The sequence below is a fragment of the Drosophila serrata genome, unplaced genomic scaffold (assembly GCF_035046125.1).
Source record: "Drosophila serrata isolate PLE 108 unplaced genomic scaffold, ASM3504612v1 contig_184, whole genome shotgun sequence".
NCBI classification, from domain to species: Eukaryota; Metazoa; Arthropoda; class Insecta; order Diptera; family Drosophilidae; genus Drosophila; species Drosophila serrata.
In genome coordinates, this window is record NW_028257082.1 from 4,063,862 (window position 1) to 4,086,624 (window position 22,763).

At 46.8% G+C, this 22,763-nt stretch overlaps 6 protein-coding genes and 1 long non-coding RNA gene across 9 annotated transcripts; 5 read left to right on the forward strand and 2 right to left on the reverse strand.

The window, feature by feature from the left end:
• Positions 1–297: 297 nt before the first annotated feature.
• Positions 298–3,485, forward strand: Lime (Linking immunity and metabolism). Its single transcript, XM_020958854.2, has 2 exons — positions 298–2,571; positions 2,643–3,485. The coding sequence occupies exons 1-2, from the start codon at positions 941–943 to the stop codon at positions 2,674–2,676; spliced, it is 1,665 nt and encodes a 554-aa protein (XP_020814513.2). The 5' UTR covers positions 298–940; the 3' UTR covers positions 2,677–3,485.
• A 1,921-nt stretch (positions 3,486–5,406) lies between these two features.
• Positions 5,407–7,163, forward strand: LOC110188925 (putative zinc finger protein CG12744). 2 transcript variants are annotated; one of them, XM_086828205.1, is made up of 3 exons: positions 5,407–5,796; positions 6,004–6,470; positions 6,531–7,163. In XM_086828205.1, the coding sequence occupies exons 2-3, from the start codon at positions 6,013–6,015 to the stop codon at positions 6,568–6,570; spliced, it is 498 nt and encodes a 165-aa protein (XP_086684331.1). In that variant the 5' UTR covers positions 5,407–5,796; positions 6,004–6,012; the 3' UTR covers positions 6,571–7,163. The 2 variants fall into 2 exon arrangements, with proteins under 2 accessions (XP_086684331.1, XP_020814509.2); XM_020958850.2 differs by having other exon boundaries at positions 5,409–5,700.
• Positions 6,706–13,088, reverse strand: Sec24AB (Protein transport protein Sec24AB). The gene is made up of 10 exons (XM_020958849.2): positions 12,584–13,088; positions 10,339–11,853; positions 10,148–10,274; positions 9,583–10,082; positions 9,293–9,518; positions 8,611–9,233; positions 8,318–8,550; positions 8,164–8,261; positions 7,966–8,104; positions 6,706–7,900 (listed from the first exon to the last, which is right to left on the reverse strand). The coding sequence occupies exons 2-10, from the start codon at positions 11,827–11,829 to the stop codon at positions 7,789–7,791; spliced, it is 3,549 nt and encodes a 1,182-aa protein (XP_020814508.2). The 5' UTR covers positions 11,830–11,853; positions 12,584–13,088; the 3' UTR covers positions 6,706–7,788.
• On the forward strand, positions 12,643–13,270 carry LOC147644361 (uncharacterized). The gene is made up of 2 exons (XR_015270629.1): positions 12,643–12,807; positions 13,027–13,270. It is a non-coding gene; the product is annotated as an uncharacterized LOC147644361 (long non-coding RNA).
• Positions 13,254–22,627, reverse strand: LOC110188944 (oxysterol-binding protein-related protein 9). Of its 2 annotated transcripts, XM_020958883.2 has the most exons (16): positions 22,574–22,627; positions 22,073–22,442; positions 20,499–20,627; positions 19,723–19,938; positions 19,563–19,640; positions 17,935–18,187; positions 17,723–17,846; positions 16,299–16,706; positions 16,084–16,235; positions 15,921–16,022; positions 15,688–15,862; positions 15,483–15,618; positions 15,334–15,420; positions 14,794–14,915; positions 14,595–14,700; positions 13,254–14,541 (listed from the first exon to the last, which is right to left on the reverse strand). In XM_020958883.2, exons 1-16 carry the CDS (start codon positions 22,621–22,623, stop codon positions 14,455–14,457), a joined length of 2,595 nt encoding a protein of 864 aa, XP_020814542.2. In that variant the 5' UTR covers positions 22,624–22,627; the 3' UTR covers positions 13,254–14,454. The 2 variants fall into 2 exon arrangements, with proteins under 2 accessions (XP_020814542.2, XP_020814543.1); XM_020958884.2 differs by lacking the exons at positions 17,723–17,846; positions 17,935–18,187; positions 19,563–19,640; ... (2 more) ...; positions 22,073–22,442; positions 22,574–22,627 and adding an exon at positions 16,998–17,571.
• On the forward strand, positions 18,183–19,685 carry LOC110188926 (uncharacterized). Its single transcript, XM_020958851.2, has one exon. It carries the CDS (start codon positions 18,539–18,541, stop codon positions 19,526–19,528), a length of 990 nt encoding a protein of 329 aa, XP_020814510.2. The 5' UTR covers positions 18,183–18,538; the 3' UTR covers positions 19,529–19,685.
• On the forward strand, positions 20,622–21,960 carry LOC110188947 (very long chain fatty acid elongase AAEL008004). The gene is made up of 5 exons (XM_020958887.2): positions 20,622–20,859; positions 20,910–21,018; positions 21,124–21,217; positions 21,284–21,530; positions 21,583–21,960. Exons 1-5 carry the CDS (start codon positions 20,844–20,846, stop codon positions 21,903–21,905), a joined length of 789 nt encoding a protein of 262 aa, XP_020814546.1. The 5' UTR covers positions 20,622–20,843; the 3' UTR covers positions 21,906–21,960.
• Positions 22,628–22,763: the final 136 nt, after the last annotated feature.

Consider the following 22,763-nt stretch of genomic DNA (forward strand, 5'->3'; position numbering starts at 1 on the left):
CAAAAAAGTGTTTATGTCCAAGACACCCCTAAAATGCAGAGATTCTTTTATTTATCTCACTATTTCCCACTCAGAACCCTCATTAGAACACCCTCGACACAATCGGTTTTTTATGTCCTTTCTTTTTTGATATCCTTTTACCAAAAAGTGGCACATTTACGACTTTGGCCACTTAAAAAAATGTCCTTTCTTACCTGCTTTTTGTGTATTCGAGATCAAAAGAGGTAAAAGGGCCATAAAATATCTCTCTAGATTTGAAAATATGGAAGCCAAGTTCTGAAATTGTATCTTAATGCTCTGTATTTAAAATATAAATATAATATAATATTAAAAAAACACTTTGATGAGGTACTAATATACAAAATATTAATGAATGTTTAATCGCGGTTCACATCTTATCTGGTAAAGCTGCGCTCGCTCAGCATTCGGTAAAGATTGTGCCGTCAATAGTCCAGGGAAAGCAAACAGACCCATTTAGTCCCGTCTTATCTCCCAAGGCGAACCAATTCATATTTTCAGTCTCGCGGTGGAACTTGGAGAGTAAGCAACAACAGAGCAGGCAAAAACACACACTATTGCAGGAAAAAAGGACAAAAAAAAGGACATATTGGGACTAAAGATAAGCATTCACTCTCCCTTTCCCGCTCAGAGTTTTGCCGCCCCGCTCGCACTTGCAGCTGAAGTATAAAAGCAAACGAAACGAGGTCTTGGCAGTTCATTCTTCCTCCAACGATCGTCGGGGTGACTTCATCGTGTTCCATTGTGCACCGATCCTTAGCCTTATATTTATGCAAATAGTGTATATGGATAGCATTGTGAGTTTTTGAGTTTTGAGATCCAACACGACAGCACCACGCAGTGGTTCTCACGAAACCCCAGAGCTTTACTTCACCCGGAAACGGATAGTGACAGTGACGTGGAGATTACCGTAGCTAAGTCGATGGATAACCCTCCGGCAGCATTTATGCTAGATCCGCGTAGGATGTACACGCAGATACCCTCGGCGCTGGCCACACCACCGCAGTCACCTTTGGACGATAGCTGGCCACCCAATCAGGCTGCTGACATGCCTCTGGTCTCAGATCTTCTGGCCCGCAATGGACAGCTTAATGTTCCACCGGGATTTGTGCTCTGCATTCCATGCTATCTGTGCCAGCAGCCCTTCAACGACATTGAAACCTTCAAGGAGCACCTCACCCAGCATGCGGCGGAGATTCACGCTTGGAACACGGCGCAGGAGCAGGCATCACAGACGCCCAATCAGCCCATCTATCAGCCGTTTCGCCCATGGCACATGCAGTTGCCTCAGCAGCCGCCTCCTCCCGTGGTCTCGATACCGGCTCCCGTTCCCGGCCCCATTCACTCACCTGTGTCGCTTCCCATGGCTCTTTCCGAGCCAATGATGATGGATCAGCCTCCAATGCAGTTTCCCATGCAACTGCAACAACAAATTCCGGTACAGTCGCCACTAGAGTTCCCAGGACATTGCTCTGTGCATCAGCCTCAGCCAATGGATTCTCCTATTCATCAGCGTCTGCACAGGTCAGTTCCACTGACACCCCAATCCCCGATAGAAATGATGGAACATCAGTTTGGCTACCGGAAGGTTCAGCCGATTCCTCAGCAACACCAGCCACCCATGGAGCTTCACCATAAGCTCAATTTCATGGTGCAGCAGTCGGTTCCTCCTCCAGTTGAGCCCAATTTCATGGTGCATCAACCACCTCCAGTTGAACTGCAACGAATAGTTCTGAAGAAACCGAAAGAACCCATTGAACGACATCTGCCAAAGGAGCAGCCACCTCAACTGCCAGAAGACAATCTGAAGGATCAGTTCTCCATTGAAAAGCATCTGCACATTCCCCCCTCAATGGAGCTGCAACGAATAGTCCTGGAAAAGCCCCAGCAGCCCATTCAATCACCGATTGAGGCCGAAGAAAACAATTTGCCAGCGGAAAGGTCTCCATCTCCATCCCCAGAGGAGCAACCGTTAGCCAACCAAAGGTTACTATCAGATCCACCGGAGAAGGACCAAAGCAAAGATCCTTACATGCGACTGTCGACTGGTCGTTTCCAGTGCAATTGGTGCGGCAAGGGGCTGAGTTCCCGGCAGTCGGTGAGATATCATCAGAGTAGGTTCCACTTCATGGAAAATCCACCCACCTACACGGTCAGCAAAAAGGTGCAAAAGCACTTCAAGTGCACCACCTGCAAGAAGCGGTACAAGCGTCGCACCTTTCTGCTGATGCACATGAAGATCAAGCACGGGATCTGTGAAAGTGAAACTGCTGAGGTAGTGACCTTACCACCACCCGCCACAGTTGAATCACCCGTGATGGAGGGTTTACTATCGCCGGAACGACCTTTGTCGGCAGCATCCTCCGAGGGAACGAGACGGGAAGTGTGGAGCACAAAAGTCTTCAATGCGGTCGCTGCAGCCAACTACAGTCCGGCCACAGAGCCGGCGGCCAAGTATGTGAATCCGCCACGTCAGCAGTCCGAGCTGCCGGAGTCCGGGTTCGCGGCAAAGCCCAAGCGAGTGTACCCGATGCGCTCGCCGTTCTTCAATCCGTAGGTCTCCAGATAAGCCTTATCAGCCGCACGCCCCACTGACTGTTCTACTTTTTCTCTTTGCTTTCCAGCGATCTCTGGCTGGACTGCGATGCCTACTTCTAGGGAGCTACAAGCCCATCTGGGAATATCTAATATTCAGGATGAAATCATCGTCGTCTTCCAGCGGATGTCAGCCAAGCTGTCCGCTTCTCAGAAGGTGTCACAGCTAAATGGAGCTTCCAAGACTCAAAGATGGTTATAATTGCATGAATACACAAAAATACAGCTTCGTAAGGGAAATGTTTAGATGCCTCAGCACTTTGGATATCGGATTCGAACCCAGCGATGGCTATAATGAAAGATTTTCGCTGAGCTCAGCTAAGAAATTTGAGCTGTTTTTAGCTTGACTTCGTGTGTATTCAGTACTATATAAATATATGTAGTTTTTAAGAATCGTAGTGAGTGGGAATAAAGATATATGTATGTATATATATAAGCTAAAAGTCGTTGTTACTACGTACTTCCATGAGTTACGAGTTTAGGGTACTTCACATCGGTAATCCCGGTTTACATACATACATATGTACATATGTATATCCCTTGAAATATTAAGTGAACCCCCGCAGAGTGAGAAAAGTCCCTGTCAAACGTGTGTCCCACACATGTTTCCTTATCGCTGGGAAACATATAGTTAAATATTGATCAATGGCTATTTCCTTTGTATATAGTTACTTAAGTGGAAAAATCTTTAAAACATGTGGTGATATTTTTGTTAAGTAAAAGATGATGATATTTTAAGAGCTCGTGTACTCTTTACATAATAAGAAAAACATTTTGATGGCTATACAGTACATTTATTTGAATTGAAAATATATATAATATAGTAGCTCGTTGCTTATATTGGCATAATAAAATAACAAATTGAAACTAAATATATACAAACATTTATACATGGGTGTCGCTCTAATCTCAAAAGCAAACATTAAATAAGTTTCCTCTTTCATTCATATAAAACTTATAGTATAAACAAATCGGAAACTATGTAACTTTGGAAAGCCGGAGTTTATATACCCTTGCAGTTCGGAATTAAATTATAGCATCGTATCGAAAATCCATCATAACACAGCTTAAAGATTTGCATACAAATCAATGTTTAAAAAACTCATAACTAAGTCAAAAGTGCATTCATTTTATTTCAGAAAGCTGTCCTATCATATGCAAGTTTTTGCTTGGCTAACAAAAATACATACTTAGTTTAAAATTTAACAAAATCAACATTTTTGAAAATTTTAATGATAGATGTCTAGATCGATACAGCTATTGATCCTGATCAATAATGTATGTATATGGTTTATAGGGTCAGAAATTAGTACTTTACAGCGTTACAAGCTTCTGACTGAAGGGTAAACAAATTAAACGATGTTTCTAAAATTCTATTTCTATTATCAAACTTTTATGTTTTTATAACCATTGTAGTAGTTGCGATTGGATTTTGAATGGGTAATATAGGGTTCAGTTTAGTAATGAGGACTGTATGTGATAAAAGTTATAGATCTCTATAAATAAGACGCAAAATTCACTCTATACTATACTCATCGACGTATGATGTATAAATGTACATACCTACATATGTATATTTTCCTATACATATACATACATACATACATATATGCATAGGTAGCAGGATAATACGGGTCCTGGCCCACTAGGTAATAATTCATGTCAAAAAAGGGGGTGGGGGTGCCCCTAATTAGTCACGCATGGTTGCACACAGGTGTCATATTGACCTAATTAGCATAAAAAGGTCACTTAATTAAGTTAGAAAGAGTGTGAGGTGGAGGATCACCCCAAAGAAATGGTGAAAGTGGCTGGGGTGTTTTGTCATGTCTTGTCTTGTCTTGTTTTTTTCTCACCCCAAAGGTGTGTGTGTGTGAGGAGTGTTTTCTCATGCGTAAAAATGTGTGGTTGTTTAGAGTGATCTTTAGCCGAATAGGGTGTGTAGGAGTGTGAGAGAGAGGGGTGTTTTGTGATGCGTACGAATTTATGCGTACCAATTAGGGTTGTAGATGATGATATCATGCATACACCTGCAGGTGTATGGTCCGACTTTACAATCATCATATGCCCATGCACAGGATCATAGGTGTTCCCCATACTTGGAATGAATTAATGGGGTGGCTCCAACATCTTTAAAAAATGTACATATGTACTTAGTTTAAAATTTAACAAAATCAACATTTTTGAAAATTTTAATGATAGATGTCTAGATCGATTCAGCTATTGATGCTGATCAATAATGTATGTATATGGTTTATAGGGTCAGAAATTAGTACTTTACAGCGTTGCAAGCTTCTGACTAAAATCATAATACTCTGCAAGGGTAAACAAATTAAACGATGTTTCTAAAATTCTATTTCTATAATCAAACTTTTATGTTTTGGATTTTGCGATGGGATTTTGAATGTGTAATATAATTACATAGATATATGTATATAGTAAAATGGTAAAATAGTAAAGTTTAATAAATCCCTATGTTTTAATTTATGTATAAAGGGACTGTATGTATAGATACAAAATAGGCGTTGCCAAAAAATGGATTAAAAAGAAAGAGAAATAGAAAACCTCTATTTTTCTTAAGGGTTGTTTGTGACTACGCCCCAGCCTAATTAGAACCAACTACCTGTTGAAGAGTGTAATATTGCTTTTGTTCACGACTCTGTCCCTATAAGTGATGCTCAAGGTGCAACAATCCGCCAAAGAATTGTTCTTTTCTATAATTTTACCGTTCGAAATAGTAGGCCAAATATTCCTAGAAGTACATCACTGATTCCCTGCTTTCTCATACCTCTCTCTGTTTTTCTTACTATCTCCAGCACGCAATAACTGACGATCGCATAAAGGAGAGACCGCTGAAAGTAGAGAGCAAAAAAAGAGAAGAGAGAAAGAGGGTGGAAACGTAAAAGAGAGAGAGAGAGAGAGAGCAAAGTATTAAAAGTCTTCGTCTGACAAGTAGAAATTAATTAACAACAGAATTTCAACGAAGACGGTCGTGCGGGTGTTCACTTTTTAGGGGTTGAGAAACAAGTTCAGACACCTTGAGCATAAACGAAAGAAGTCACAACATAGAAGGCAATAACTGGAAAAATGGTAGTTATTTCATAGAATTTATATATATTGAACATATATTGTGCATATTGATCGTTAATGTTTAATTAATTAACGATAAGGTGATAATTTTTTAAAGTGAGTTATTGAGAGATATTGTGAAATAATTAAAGCATATGCTACTAGAGATTTTACAAAATTAAAAGAGAGGTGTTATTGAATGAATTTTCGATACTGAAATATATAAAAAGGTGTTTAAAAGTGTACATATTAAAAGAATATAAGTGAAAAATATATAATTTTCCCTGTTATTCAGCCGGTATCGTTTCCCTTTCTCTATTTTAGCCACCAGAAATGGACTCGGGAACGTGCGATTACTCCTGGATCTGCCTCTCATGCCTACTGTGTGAACAGACTTTCGACTCTGCCGAGAAACTGCAGGATCACCTGATGATTCACTTTCCGCAGCCGGTAGCCAGGACCCACATCTGTGACATCTGTGGACGAGGGATGCGATCGCCATTGGAGCTGCACCAGCACTACAATCGATACCATGAGGCTCATGTGACGAGCAACGACGATGGCCACTTTCAGTGCCAACTGTGTGATAAGGTGTTCCTCCTTGAGGACTATCTGAATGTGCATGTAAAGATCGAGCACTCGAGCGAGGGTTACCGTCCAGCGGAGATGTACTCGGAGTGCGAGAAGCCCTACCAAAGATATGTAGACTTAACCAACGACGATGAGAATAACTCCATCTTGTGCCCACCTCCAAAGCGGAAGTATCCACTACGCTCACCCTTCTTTAATCCGTAAGTTCAGATATCATCAAAGTGTGAGACTTTCCCATAGTTAAACCTATTATTTTTCAGAGATCTTAGTCTGGACGCAGTTAACACCTTCTTCTGGTGATGACTACTGACTAATATATTCTCCTATTCCCAAACTATGCTAACCAGCATATGCCATTATTGCAATTACCTTCGAGAGCTCATCACAGAGTGATTCTCCGATAGCCCAACAAAAGTGTAAATAAAACCCATTGCCTTATGATTTAATTAAAATGTATTTCGCTTTATATCTTGATGCACTCTCGTATGTGTATAAAGTATAGTACAGTACATATATGTATATATGGTTTTTTCGATTAGTTTGCTTCGCCTGGGGTTGTAAAGGGTTTGGGGGTCTCTTTATTGATACAGTACAATAATCCATCTAAGCTTAAGACATTCACTTTCAAGCAGTCCGTGTCCCATCAATGCAATACACAATACCAAATCTGTTCCCGTACACATTCGTTTGAAAAATAAGTTCACTAACTACAGTGTCGCGTACCGACTTAAAAATAATAGACTATTATGAATGTGATTCATATGGATTTTTCGGAAATAAATACTAGTGATAACAGCAAAATATAAAGTTTTAGGGGGAAAAAGCGATAACAATGAAAGTTAGCACAAAGACTGTATAATAACAAGATGGATTCATGTACATATCCAAGCAATTTTTCAGCAAGTGACAAATTTAGATTTTTCTATCCAGCGCGATCTTTTAGTTGGTTTTTATACAAAATGTAAGTATAAAAAATCATACCGTGTACTCATCTTTGTTATTATAAGGTCTTTAGCACGATTTACTAAGCAGAAGTGGGAACGAAAAGAAATCGCGTTAAATTATAATTTACAATAGTGTATATTTCGTTCAGTTTATTGCGTATAACATAGCTTTAATAAATAACAGTGCAATCCGCTGCCTGGGAGCTCTACTGACTGGTTGTTTGGGTTGGTTGGCTAGCGGGACTTTGACTAATGTGTTCTTCGCGCAATTCCTACTGGCAACGATATCTAGTTTCGCTTGTGACAACTGGCTCTCTGCCTTCTTTAATTGATTTAGTTTTATTTTTAGTGCAACAAATCAACAAATAAATAAATACATGCACTTTAAAATTACTACCTAAGCCGAGAGTAGAGTGGGGAAAGGGGTAAAGGTCTCGTCTCCGTCTCCGTCTCCATTGTGTTTGCTAGCATTCGCTTCTCTATTTTAGTCACCAGAGTTTCGGAGCTTTCTACGTTCTGAGAAACTCATATTTATGTTGCATACAATAGTGGTAGGGGATTCCCTGCTTATGTACTATTTAACCTGAGCCCGAATGTGTTGCAAAAATTCATAGTATGACAAACTAGATTCACTGCGATCGTCGGATAATCTCTCGATGAATTGGCCCTTGGCCGTGCTCGTGTCCCTGTGAATTCAGAGAGGGGAAATTGGTATACGTTGACCCCCATTTAAACACGCTTTGCAACTCACCTAATTATCTGCACCAGGGCCGAGTAGGGCTTGTCGTAGTTGAGTCGCAAAATAAAGCGCTTCAGCACATCGTTCTCGTTGCTCACCACATTTGGCAATCCGTAAACATAGTCGCCCAGCTCTGCGGTGGAGCTGATGCCTGAAATGGATCAAAATTTAAGTGATGACCTAACGCGACCAGAGATTTTGCCGCCTTACCCAGCACCGTCTCCAAGACGTCTGACGGCACATTAAGTCCGACATAGAGCATTATCAGCGTGCCGCAGTCCATCAGGAATATCGATCGGGAGTCCAAGCTGTAAATGAAATCTTTTAGTTATCCGAATGGGCCTTCTGGGTGACCAGAACTTACTGCTCCGCTGATAACTGCAGGCGCGGCAGTTCCGGTAGCGGTTCGTCCTCCTCCTCGTCGTCGTCTTGCGGCGGACTAGAGTTCGAGTTGCGGGCGTGGTAGATCAAAGCATCGATCTTGTACAGCTCCGGGTAAACGTATTTCATCAGCTGGTCTAGTGGTAGCGTCTTCATGCAGTCCATGGCGAAGACCCGATCATCCAACCGCGTACTGGTGCCCACGCGGAATGCGGGCTAAAGGAAAGATTGTTTAATTAAGATCACCTACGAAATTCGAATATTCTTGAAACTTACATGCTTAAGCAGCCCGAGAATATAGAGGGGCAGCAATGCCAGGCTGCGCGGCGCTATCAGCTGACCAGACTGGCCGGAGGGCAGATTTTGTGCAATCTTGAATGAATTGAACACGTCGATCGTGGCGTTGATGAAGGCGTCACGGGCATCCGACAAGTTGGACGCCACCGAACGGTCCACTGCCATTTTCGAGAGCAAGCCTACAATGGCCTCCGTATCCGCCGAGTGCATAACCTCTGGCAGAGATGCCGTGACCGGCAGGCACACTGTGTGCACCCTAATCCTGCGCTCTCCCTCGCTGTTGGTGTACAGTAGCGCCGCTTGGAAGCAGATCGTCTTCACGTCCGTGAGGCTCTCGTCGTAGGAGATCTGCATGCCATAGCCGGCATCTGGATTCACGTTCGGCAGCGAAAGCAGGTCCGTGGAGCGCACGAAGAAGTTGCCGTGGAATGTGTGCACCTGCAGGCCGCGCGTGCATCGGATCCGCATTACCGCTTCGAAACCGATCTTGCGGGTCAGGTAACGCTTGAAGCATGTCCGGAACGAGTCCACCATGTGCGGCTTGGTCTTCTGGTAAAGCGGGAAGTGGTGCACGCAACCGCCGCTGTGCTTACTGATGCCAGCTGTAAAGAGACATGATATGGGTAAGATGAAGGCTTTGAGCGTTTTCCTGGTTACTTACAGATAGTGGCCATGTCGCTGTATTGCTGGTTCATCAGGAAGAGGTCGCAGGCTATCTGGTAGCCAGAGCACTCTAGAGCGAAGCGTTTATAAAAATCGGTGGCCGGATTCAGGTGGGCCACATCCTTGGCCGAACGGTTGTTAGGATCCTCGCGCGGCTCCAGGGCGCCGGGGCCCTTGTTGGGAAGGCACGATTGAAAGACGGTGATGCGACCGCCAGATGCTTGCTGAATAAATTAAAGTTCTCAATTTAGATTATCTTTAACATACTTCCTTATGTTAGTGACTTACCATTAGCTTGAAGGCGACCTGCAGAGCAGCTCCTAAGGCAGAGCCCGGATCGTGGGTGTGGGCAAAGCGCTTGGGCAACTGCTTGAGCAGGTCTCGCACCAGCTCCTTGCACTCCTTCAGGTTCACCAGCAGACTGTCGGGACGCGGCAGGAATGGGTCCTCGATGTCCAGAAGTGTCATTTCGTGTGGCTGGTTAAGGCCCTCGGCCATGCTGTAGAAGTGCACGAAGCTGTCGAAGCAGATGAAGCCCACCTGGGTGCGGGCGTCACCAGGCATCTCGTCCAGGTGACGGTTAAGCACCGCACAAGCTGCCTCCAGATAGCCGCTCTGCTGCGCAATGATCGAGACGTCGAAGAGGAACAGGTACATGGCTGGCTGCGGCGGACGCAGCATGTACTCCGAGGGGGCAATAAACTCGATGGTGCTGGAGCGCACCTCGGGCCGACGGGTCACGTCACCGTACGTTTTCGTGGCCGGATCGAATTGGAAATCATCCGGCACTATAAGGAAAACGGAATTATACATTAAATTTGACGACTTAATGGGTTCAACTACAGCAACTTACATTCGTTTACGCGATAGCACAAATTGCACTTCCACATTTTGCTGTCCACAAAATAAACAAAGGGATTGATGTAGGTGCGGCACAGGCGGCATCGCACAATGTTGATGCACTGAATCACGGGCAGGCTCTGTGAGAGATTGATCGAGTGGTTAGTGGAATATTCAGATGAATATTCTGCATCCTGGACTTACATTCACATCGCGGAAGGGATGAATCACAATGCCCAGCGGCAGTCGCGACTTCTGCAGCAGCGAGTTGCTCTCGGGGATCTTGGTGAGCGTGCAGCGCATAATGCTCGGGCTGCAGTTGATGGACTCATGGAACTGGTTGTGTAGCACAACCTTTGGCGGCGGTAGCGTAGCCGGCGACAAAATATGCCGGTTTTGCATCAGGTCGATGGTGTCCTGTCCCCACAGCCGGCTGAATCCCTGCTGGGCCACGTTCAGCGGAGCGGGAGAGCCAAAAGTAGCTGGTCCTGCAAGCTGTGGCTGTTGTTGTTGTTGTTGTCCATAGGACTGGGGCGGCGCTTGGGCTTGATACTGGAGTGGTGCTCCCGTAGGTTGCGTTCCGAACATTCCCGGCGGCGGAGGTTGCACTGCAGGAGGCGGTGGCTGCTGCATTGGCTGTTGCTGCGGAGGGGGAGGATACGCCTGAGCGTAGGGGCTTGGCTGCTGAACCTGCTGTGGCGGAGGACACTTGGTCTGAAACTCTTCTGGCCAGGTGGTTACCGGAAGCGGCGCCGCTCTTTGCAGATTGTTGTTCTGCTGATTTTGCTGCTCAGTATTAGGCGGATGCGGTACTCCATAGGGAATTCTCTGGCTAGCTAGAGGTGGTGCGGGTCTGCCAGGCGCCGCTGCAGTTCCGAACATCTTCGACGGGTGTGGACCCAAATTGGGTGGCTTTTGTCCACTGAAAGGCGACGGCATGACGTTCGGGACTATTCCAGGGGCCACACCTTTATCATCGATGAACTGAGGCGGACGCCCCTGTCCCGTAGCCACGCCCATGTAATCCTTATGCGCCAAGGAATACTGTTGCTGAGGAGGCGGTCCCGACGCGACGCTGGCACCTCCATTAGTACGGTTCGGGATCAAGTTCAGATTCTGCATACTGCTCGTCAGATTGGCCACAGCTGGTTGTTGTTGTTGTTGTTGGGTGGCCGGTAGGGGAGACGAACGCAGGCCTGATGCGGGTGGTGGGTTCCCTAACGCTGCAGCTGCAGATCCTTGGCCATATGGTAGTTGTTGTTGCGCTGCACCCATTGGCCGTGGCGACGCGGTGCGCGAGGAGTTGGCACTAGACGCTCCATTGCTGCCATTGGTGATGGGTCCGTTGGCGTTGGTGGGCGGCGGCGGACGCAGATGCGGTGGCAACGTGCTTGGCGGCACCGTACTGGGAGGCAATTGAAGAGGCGGAGCACCCCCAACTGCTGCGGACGTGGGCGGCAAGAACTTGTTCGGAATGTTACCTGCTGCTCCTGGATAAGCTCCTGCTGCCGGAGGCGCCTGCTGTAACTGCATTGGGAGCTTCTGCGCTAGATATTGCTGAGCCCCTGGCGGAGGTAGTTGCTGGTGCTGGTGCTGCTGCTGGCCTGCTCCTGGCAGACCGTTTACCAAATTATTGCCGTTCAGAGGGACCGGCGCATGGGCGGGAGGCACGAAGTTTGGGTTGTATGCCGACATGCTGCTAATTCATATGTTCGCGTTCTGGAAAGATGGAAGTAAGGTTTAGGTTAGACGCTATCTTATCACCCGAAGGTTGCTGCTGACACTAGAAATTAAAGTTTTATCTTATCGTTCAATGCCGAAATACGAGTTACATGTGCGACGCCCCGTGGAAGGTGCTGAGCCGAACGTGCAGCTGATAACCCTGCCCCAGATCAGTCTCGGATGCAGGTAATTGCACCCGTATCGAGTGATACCAGAGCACAGCGGAATGTGGAAGCTATCGCCGCCGTCACCATTGTACATATGCAAATATGTCGAGCAAATGTTTACAGAAGTGTGTGTTGTCTACGTCAACAGTAAGTCGGAAATAAGCTGGAATTGTATCACATTCGGTTGTTTAAACAGCTTCGACAGCAGCCAATTGCTGGGCTAAGCTTCAAGAGCTCCGGAGAGCACAGAATGCGTTGTGTGTGTGCGCGCACGATGTGCTTGACCTCGTCAGCAGAAGCGATCGCTAATAGGTGAGCCAAAGGCCAAGTGGGCGGGGGTGCCTTTGACCCAGTTGGCTGCGGAAGCAGGAAGGAACTGATGTCTCCTCTGCCTCTGACTCAGGCCCCCCACAGATAACAAAGCGAATTTTTGATGACGTTGTCGGGAGTCAGACGATCCAACCCTCTACCACGGCTCCTGTCGTTCGCCCCACTGATGCCAATTAGTTACTATTAAGGCGTATCGAGCGTAGACTCCGTATCAAATAATCACTTATCACCTTTCGGAGCAGTTTCCAGTGGCATGTACACTGTAGCTCTTGACCGTCCACCAGCACTTGCACTTTGTAGTTGCTCTTCTTCTTCCGCCCTTGATTGGCGATTTTGCTGCGGGCGCACGCTGACTGCGGGCTTTTCCGCTTTTCCCTTCGTGGAAACACACGCGCGAGCTGCGTAATATGCTGGATGGACACTTTTCCTGGGGATTGCCTTCAATCCCTGGCAGGTAACTCGCTCCGCAAACGGGAATTAAACGATTTTCACTGCACTTTTCACGCAAACTTTTCTCTCCGCTCCGAACTTTTCGCCCTAACTCTCGTTTCTGGCGCTCTTCGCGTGCTCCGGATGACTGCGGACACTGCCTGGTGTCGGGGGCGGTTCTGGGGCGGGTTTTATGTTTTGTTAATTATATTATTAAGAAATGCAAACTTTTTTGCATTTTCAGAGAACAAAAAATTTTGAGGCCACGTCAATTGGAGTGACCAGACCGTGTCAATGCGTTTAAAAAGAGGGATTTTGTGCGGGATTTGTTAGTTGTCGATTAAGAGGGTAAAAGTTATCGATTTACGATGAGTCGATTGCGATTAACGTTGTTGGAATTTGAAATTGTAATTTAAAGAAGAAGTTTGAAAGGCTTTGGTTTAACTAGTATTTAACTAATAAAACATTTAATTTGCTGTAAGAACAAATCGCTTTATTTTTCTAATAATCGTATCTGGGCTTCATTACAATCAATTGTTAGGGTATTTTGCTCTATCTCTCGTTTAACACGTTGGTTAAAAAGGAATTCGAAAAAATATATACAAGTTCGGTTGGTGGCTACAGGCACCCATGTCTCTGGGGATTCTAGTTTTGTTTAGTCTACAGGTTATCTAGTTCGTTAAATATTTACTTTAAATAAATATCGAAGCGTATTTACTTTTTTCGTTTCATTTGCGTTAACTTTGCGTGAGAGTATTTGGTAGCTTTGCAGTGGGTGTTGTGTCTGTATTCGCTTGTAGATTGTAAATTAAATGTAAAGGCTACAACGTCTTTGATTGGCTTAAAGAGTTGGGCTGGTTTGTTTTATTCCTTTTATTACAGTATATAGTATAGGTATAGTGTGTGTTCTTGTGGGACTCGTAGCGGATTGTTAGTAAAGCTTTATTATCGTTTGTGACATTTGTGGAATTCGAAACATAATACTAAAAGTGTAAGTGTATTTGATTTAAGAGCTATGAAATCAGATAAATCATTGTGCACCGTATGTCCGTGTCCCTGTGTTGTGTCTTGGGGTGTTGGGAACAAGCGTTAAAGGCAGTATCCTTTCCATCCGTCAGATACTCGCGTGTCGGTATTGTATTTCGTCTATAGCAGAGTCTTTTATTTCAAAAATAGAGTTTCTATCCTTAAATCACTATTCATTTTGTAATCTACAACTTTTGATATATCCCATTATGTGTGAGCAGGCTTTCGCCGCTTCTTCTCTTTGTTGCTGCTAGTTTAGTAGATGTTAAGTTAGTTATGTAAAAGGTATATTGAATAGGTGTTCTTCTGTGTTGTTTTGCAGCTTACTGCGATTGCCTTTGAAACACACTAGTACTTAAAAGTAAATAATAATAATCATCGTTAATTGTGTGTAGAAACTGTGAGTGTTCTTTGCTCGACCCGCATTGCAACCTTATGAGCAGAGCCTTCCTCCTAGATATTCGTGTGTATATTATTTACAATTAATAAACGGGACGCTGACGTCTTTTCTTGCTCTTCGTTTCCTGCACTCGTTACGTTGTATCGTCAGTGTTGAGAGGTTTGCGCACTTGTGGAATTAATAAACATACAGTTGAGGCTCGTTCTTGATATGATCCATATATATATATAGACGCAGTTGCTGGCATTATCTCTTGGCCTCCTTCTCCTGCAGATACATGCGCTGGCTTAGCGGCTTGGCGTATATCCAGTTGTCGCCCACGGGTTTGAAGTGCTGCAGGGAAATCGGTTGTACTAGCTACACAAGCAATAAGGGATGCGGATTACCTTGTGCTCCCAGGCCAAGTCGTATTCCTTGCGCACCTTCGCCTGGTCACGCTGGTGTTGCTCCACCACAAATTTGGCATTGGTGGCGCGCTCGATGTCGTTGAACCTGCGGGAGAGCAACGAACAAAGAAAGATCAGATTATTCCGCATCTCAGGATCAGAGGGGTCAGAAGAGATAAGTGTTCGGTGAGCTGTTTACTTGAGTCCCGCTGTAACTTCCTTCCAAACTCGTCGCGATTCGTACTCATCCTGCTCAACGATTGGTCGAACTTGTTTCTTAAATATGGGTATGCGATTTACGTCGACGAATACTTCGGTTTTCTAGAAAATTCAAGAGATTCATTCATGATTTGGTTTCGGCTTGGGGTCTAATTCAGAGAACGCACAACAATCAATCATATATTAAATATCATAGATGGCAACAATCAATTTACTGGACAGACAGGCAAATGGGTTAGGTTCGATTTTCTAGACAAACAAAGTAAACACACAGAGGAAATGCTCCCAAAACTATTTAAGAGAAAAGCAGAAGAATCGTGGATAGTAAGTAGAGGCTGAGGTAGTGGGATGTTGTGTAGTTGTGGTTATAGAGGATGTGGCTGCCAACTCGTGGAGTTGTTTTCGTGGGCAGCGTTCGGGCGCAGAGGTAGGCGAAGGAGGAAGAAGTACACAAAAAGGTTCAACATTTACGGTAACATTAACTACCTACAATACAGAAAATGTAAATAGGGTTACTCACATTCTTGTCGTGCCACTTGGCCTCCATTAGGCCACTCCACTCGCCGGCAATCGAGACGAAAGGCTTCTTCTCGCTGGGCGCATAGACCTACAGATATACCAGAGTAGAGTAGAGTAGCCCGTAGTTAAGACATAGGAATAGTTAGTCACCTCGGCCGAGACCTTGTTGCGCTTGCCGCCATAGAAAGGCTTCGTGAGGAACTCGACGTTGGCATAGTAGCCCGTCTGCGGGCACTTGATCTCCACCGAGCCGCCCAGCTCAATCCAAGGCACGGTTAAAATGGACCTGCCACATCGCCAGAGATGAACTTTAGAGATTAAAAACTCAGATATCGGATATGTTTATCTTCCTCACCTGCCATAACCATTGGGAAATGTTACAATATATTCTTCGCTGCGGTCCACCAGAGTGACGACACCCTCACCGATGTTGTGTACGCCAATCGAGAGTCCCAAGAATTTGGATTTGGTCCAGACGTGGGCGGCGAACGTGATCTTCTTGTTGTAATGCTCCGCGTAGAAGGCAGATACTAAAACAGGTCAAAGGAGATCACAAATTGTCGCATTGATAGCTTAGATTTTCATTACTTGGTGGATGGTGCGACACTTGCTCCGCTAAGAAGGTAAGTTGATCCCGTCGGCACCAAGGCACGGGGCCATCACGCACCTCCTGGGCATCGTGGGTCTCGCCTGGAATTACAAATATAATAAACCACACTCTCCTTTGTCACCACCATTGTCTAATACTCACCCGGAAGGTCCCAGTGGCACTGAAAGACTTCACCCAGGATGGGATTGTAGGGCTTCTTGGCCACTGCGCTCTTGCGACCCGCATGGTAGGCACTCATATACCAACGGCAAACCTGAACAATTCTATCTCGTGGATCGTCCAGCTCCGAGATTCTGAGGATTAAGGGAAAGAGCTGATATGAATCAGATTCTCGCGCCCACTCGATCGATACTCACTTGACAAACAGGTCCGGATGGGCAAAGTAGTCGGCGTACATCTCCAGCAGTGAGCGGCGCTCCAGTATGAAGGTGGGTAGCACCACCTTGGTTAGATCCATACCAATCTTCACCTGCGACAGCAAGTGCGTGATCATCGAGCCGTGGGCCTCCATGCTGAGGTCTGTGTCCTCCTCTTCCTCGTAAAGGGCGTCGTAGTCGATTCCATTGTCGTAGCTGGCACTTCGGGAACTCGCTGCCGTTCTGGCCGTCTTAATGCTAATATCCGCATCGGCCAGACTCTCCTCGATCTCGGGCAGCGACTGGGGGGCAACCGAATCGGCCGGAGGCAAGGCCTCGGCATTGGCGAAGCCATCCGGTCCCTTTTCGTGGGTGGGCGATGTGGTTTCCGAAAAGCCGCGCGTTGTGCTGCGATGGAAGGGAAATCAAGACTTGTTGATTAGGATTAGGATTCGTTCGGTGTTTGGGCATAAGTAATGTCTCAACATAAATCCTCCAGCGTGATGTCAGCCTGGCTGCCTTTGCTTGTGCGTGTGCGTCACTGGGGACTAACAAACAGCCTCCGCAGCCTCCACAGCCTCCTCTCCTTCATCCATCTGTGAGTTTTGCTCACTGTTGCTTGCTTCATTTACAATTTATGAAGGAAAACACTTACGGCGACCTGGCACATATTACACATACATATGCACACTTCCTCACCTCAGGCTCACACGTCGCACCCACTTCTTGAACATGGCTTTAGGATGCTGGCCGGATGCAAGCTTTACAGCAGCTCCTCACCAGGCAGCTGCATAACTTCAGCAGCGGAAGCACAGAGAAATCGAAAGCCGCTTCGAAAAACAAGTAAAACTACTGAAAATGACAAATGCGGAGTGGGCTGGGGGCACCATGCACCCTAACGAGCGTTCTGACACTGTGAGTCGATGACGAACGAAACTACAACTGACAGGCACACACAATGGCGACTTGAACTACGACTAGGACGATGGATGACGAAGCGGAGAGCCGACGACTATGGCAACGCGAACTTGCCGCCGTGTCAGCTGTGCCAGCAGGCGCTCCGACGGGAGTTGGGGCAGGCGGAGGAGGTCTTGTATTTATTATTTACACGCGACTTGGCCGAAATTACTGGCTGTCTCCCCGAAAACTGCGACTGCGACGAACTTCGGGCACTGCATTTTGCATGCGCTGCCCAGGCGCATGCGCCTCTCAGGCACCGCAGCGGGATGAGGCTAAGGAGCAACGGCGATGGGGACTGTGGGGCAATGAATGCGTAATTTTAGCACACGGCTCATATTGTACGGCCAGCACGCTTGCCGGCTGTCGCATCGCATCTGTGATTGATGGCCAGTCGGCACACTTGGTCAAGTGGCCTGCCTTGGTTTCAGCTACTTAGATGTACATGTTTTAAGTGGTCCACTCACCAGCCAATCGGGGAGCTGCCAAGGCTGGTGAAGGGATCGTCGTAGGCATCGTAGAAGTCCTCCTCCCCCTCGCTGCTCGAGTAGGAGGTCTCCGGCACAACAAGGCCCAACGGAGCGGTGGTGGCTGCCAAGATTAGAGGTATAAATTCGATTAGCTTCTTAACCCTGAACTGGTTACCTATCGGAGATAAACGGGGCACGACAGCACTCACCATTTTCAGTGGCCGAATCCTCCTCATCGTCGCCGGTCTCGCCTTTGCCAACGACAGTCACATGGCCCTCCAGGGGCACCTTTAGTCCACCCGATTGGAGGTTATTGTTGCTGCCCGTGGTGGCAGCTCCACTGGCCGAGGAGCTGGTCGAGGCAGTGGCTGGCGGACCGTTGTAGATTCCATTGATGGGATGGGCCATGTTCTTGGCAATCTGCAGGCTGACAATCGAGTGCTTGATGTGATCTAACATGGCCTGGAATGGGAACAGGTATTAGCGATTTGACCGAGCGGCAAAGGTCGAAATAAAAACCGAAACCTTCGACATGACCTCGCCGAAGTTGCCTGAGGAAGTGAGCAGCTGCCGCTGTCGGTTTTCCAGTCAGCTGCTGGACGAGTGACATTCTCTCAGGCGCTTGCATCTGGCCGCCGACACCGACTAACCCTGAACTTGCATTGGAAATCGATATGGCTGGGGCCCAGTGGGCCTAGAAATTCGAGTCGGCCGGCAAAAACTCCGTTCGGGAGAACAACAGATTCAATGTCTCGCCGTTAGACTCCCTAAATTTCTCGCTCATAGATTGTTTTTGTCCTTGTGGTGTTTGGAATGGAGAACACAAAGAAAGGGTGTAGCGCAATGGCGCTTCTCGACCCTGGCTTGAACAGCGTTGACGATGTAATCGTCCAGTTCGAGGCTTACAAGAGGAACCGCCGGCAGGAGCAGCAGGAGTTTGAGCATCAGCTGAACAACTTGAGTTGGAATGCTAGCTTCGATGAGCTCAACACAAACATGAAGGACCTACGGGTGGGGTTGCAGGAGCTACATAAGAGGCAAGAGCGTCAGCAAATGGATCTGAACGCCATTGAGCCGGCTCCTTTTAAGAAAGAATCTGGTTCTTATGAAACAGAAGACAAAGACATGAAGTCGGCCCCACTGGTAGTTGGCAGCGGGGCCAGCCAGTGTGTTTACCATGACTGCCAGCGGCGCGTCGATAATCAGCTGCTGCTGCTTCACTACCTATGCGACCACAACCAGGCGGACTCCTACTGCCTGTCGGTGCTGGAGGGTGAGCAGGCGGTGCTTTCCTTCCAGCCGCAGAGTTGCGCCTTTCAGGTCAACAAGGTGCTGGGTCTGCTTGCCTACGGTGGCAGGCTGGAGCATCAGTTTGCAAGAACCCAGCGCCGGCGGAAGTTCTACAACGCCTTTCTGCCCGAGCAGCACTCGCATCTGGCGACCCACGTCCCGGTTGTGGTTCTCATCTGCCAGACAGCTTTGAGGAGCAAGAAATTCGAGCGAGGTGACCGACGGTGGTTGGATAACCAGAGGGATACGGTTTTCGTCATTTGGCTGGTGACGCCCAGCAACCTACATCGACTGAACGCCACGCTTAGCCTGTGCGGCAGAGACCCCGCTGTCCGCATCGCTACTATAATAAGTGTTCGGCAGGTTAATCACTGCCAAGATACAACCGGCTTTATGACCATAGACTCCAACTACTGGCGGCTGACGTACACCGAAATGGAGCGGCTCTCAAATCAATTCCGCGACGAGCTCCACCTTGAGATTTCACTCACGGAGCCAAAGGCATCGAACTAATGTCCCTATTTCCATTCCCATTCCCCCTACTCACACTCGCGTTGTCCTGCAGCGCCTTGCACTTGGCCTGCTCCGCCGGATCGGTCAGCTCCGCGATTCGTTTGTCCAGCAACTGAAAATAAAAAGGAGAAAGAATAAAATGTGACGGTAAATTGCATAATATGCCTGCATAACACAACGGGTCGCACACTCACATCCGTCTGCTCAATCATCAGTTGGAGGTAGGCGTCCGCCTCTGAGACGCGGCGTGCCAGCAGCTCCAGGTGGTTGGGGCGCCTGCCCCCAACTCCGCTTCCTCCTGCGACTCCGGTTCCGGCCGCAATGTCCCACAGACGCGAGCGATTCGCGTGGCGACGAATGGTGTCCTCCAGTCGGCGAACCCACTGCTCTCGCTCCTCGTTGTGTCGCGCCTGCAAAGGTTTAGAAAGTTGGCAAGTTTCTGGTGAGTTGGTATTGGGAAAAAAGTTTTATCGTTACATCAAGGCAACAAGGCAAAGTCAAACAAAAGGAGGGAACGTGAGGGCCAGACACAGGTTTCTAGGCCGCTGGCCGGATACCCTGTCCGGACACATCATACTTTAGTTTTCATGCGGACACTGAATGGGTGTATTCATTTGGCGCTCACGTAAACTAACTAAAGTAAATTAACCATTGAAATTTAATTTTATTTGATATAAACATATGTATATCACTTGGAAATAGATTAAGTTATAGAAGTTGAATACTCTTCAATCAAAGGAAACAATCAAAAGCTCATTGAAATTTACATTTTTGATCTGAATAAATTATTGCTTTAAAATCAAAGCCTCTAAATCGTGCCACTATTTAATTTATTTAACGTTATAGGGTCATTATTTAGAATTCGTGCGCATTTCAGTATACATAAATATTTGATTTCTTGTAGGTAAAATTGAGTTTGAATTTCGTCGAATTTAATTTTTTTCTCAAATGCCAGCTGCTACTTCCTCACCTGAAAGTGGAAGGTCTTGTGATCCACGGTGATGGTGAACGTGTTATCCTCCTGGTCATCTATCCCGATCAGGGCATCCTTCAAGCGCACACAGCCACGTCTCACGCCCTTCATCATCTTCTCCTTCGACTGGAATAAAACAGCGATTGAAATTGAGTGGAATTATTAAGTGTCGGCTCAACGGTTTAATTTAAGAATTCAAATAGGCAGTGGATAAGGAATAAAAGCAATGGTCGCGGCACGGCTCGCATTTAAAAGTGCGTCAGCGCTGCGGGTCGACACAACGAACAGAGTTCTGGAGCCTAGGGCCCAACGGCAACGAAGAAACCCTTTAAAAGGAGCAACATGGAGGCGGCAACAAGTGAGCTTCTATTGATCAGTTTTGGGGCAATGTGTCAAGTAGAATTGCAGGTGCTAGTCGAGTGCCTGCGGTGGTGCATCCCGCCGTGATGTCCGATCCCTGGTTCATGCTTGCCGTTCTGGGAGTCTATCTGTACTTTGTCACCGTTGTGGGTCCACAGTAAGTATACTGAACTTCGATTGCTTGGGGGTTTACTAATTGGAATGGCATTAGCAATTCTGAAGCCTTGCTTTACGGTGACTAAAATCTTTTTCTCACGTAAAGGTTTATGGAATTTCGGAAGGCTTATAAACTCAAGAAACTGATAATGGCGCACAATCTGATTCAGGTGGTGTCCTGTCTATATGTCCTCAAAGAGGTTGGTAAATTGAGACTAAACAGGATAATCTAATTGCTAAGGAACGTCCCTCTCCTCGAATGCTAGGTGTTCTTCATTACGGATAATGCAGTCCAGTACTTCTGGGAGTGTAGGGATTTCGGGAAGAGTCAGGAACACGTGCGCCGTCACTTCGAGCTGGCCCACTTTCTCTTCTGGCTGAAGCTCTCCGAGCTAATAGAAACCGTGATATTTGTGCTACGCAGGAAGCAGAACCAGGTGTCAAAGCTGCACATCTTCCATCACATCACCACGGTGACACTGGTGTATGTGCTGTTGCACTTCAATGAAAACGGTAAGGGGATCCAGATAGGCATGATCTGTGTACTAATTTTATCCACACGCAGGCACAGCTGCCTACTTCTGCGTCTTCCTTAACTCGATTGTCCACATCTGCATGTACACATATTACTTTGTGGCGGCGGTGGCCGACAAGGACTTTGTGCGATCACTGAGGCCCATTAAAAAGTGCATCACGGTGATGCAAATGACGCAGTTCGCCTTTATCCTCACTCAGGTGGTGTTCCAGCTGGTACTATGCGGCATTCCGGCCTTTGCGCTGTGCTACTACACCGGTGTCATCGCGGCCATGTTCTACGGCTTCTATGACTTCTACCAGACCTCCTACCAGAAAAATAAGCGCCACAAGAGTCTAACGACGCCCAACTAAGCCCTCAATTGGGTACAATCTTTAAATAAAGGCCAACGAGCCACCAACAACTGTGTGTGTGCTTATGTGTATCCGTATCCAAACATATCTAGCTGGCGCAGATAAGATAAGGGTGTCGCTGGGTGCGATAAGGAAGGGTTAGTAATGGAGGCACTGCACCCACTTACCGTGTAGTAGGAGAGCAGGCCGGCGTTCTCGTCCAGCACAAAGAATCGGTACTGCCAGCCCTTCATCACGTTGGTCCACTTGCTCAGCGTGCCCTCCAACGTGCCGGGACTGGCACTGAGCCCGGTAGCACCTCCGCTCGCGCTGCCAGCTCCCAGGCTGGGCGCACTGCCAGTGGTGCTGGCCATGTCCTCCAAGTCCCGCGACTCCGCCACGGTCTCCTCCTCCGTTCCTCCACCGACCTCGTTTATGTCGCCGGGAGCGTTCCGTGCCGTTGGCGTGTGCGTGCCGCGTTCCAGGAGCAATCCTAGTCCAGGAATAGGTGATGACGCAATGCTGCTCCACGAACTCGCACCACAATCAAGTCTCCAGCTTAAATTTTGCAAAACAAAAACAATCACTCACGGAACAACGATGTAGAATGGGAAATGTTAAATGTAGGAATGGGGTAAAATTATCAATCGGTATGTAGGAATGGGGTAGAAACCATGTATAAACGGTACCAAAAGTAGAAATTTTGCAAAACAAAGTGATTCTGGAGCTGGCCAGCCATCGATGGCACTATCGATAGCGATGGTCTGGCTCTAGCCGGCACGTATCGATTGTTTCTTTAATCGGTAGTGGAAAAATTTGTATTACAAAATACAATAATAAAATATTTAATTTTTAAAGTATTATCCATTCTATATATAC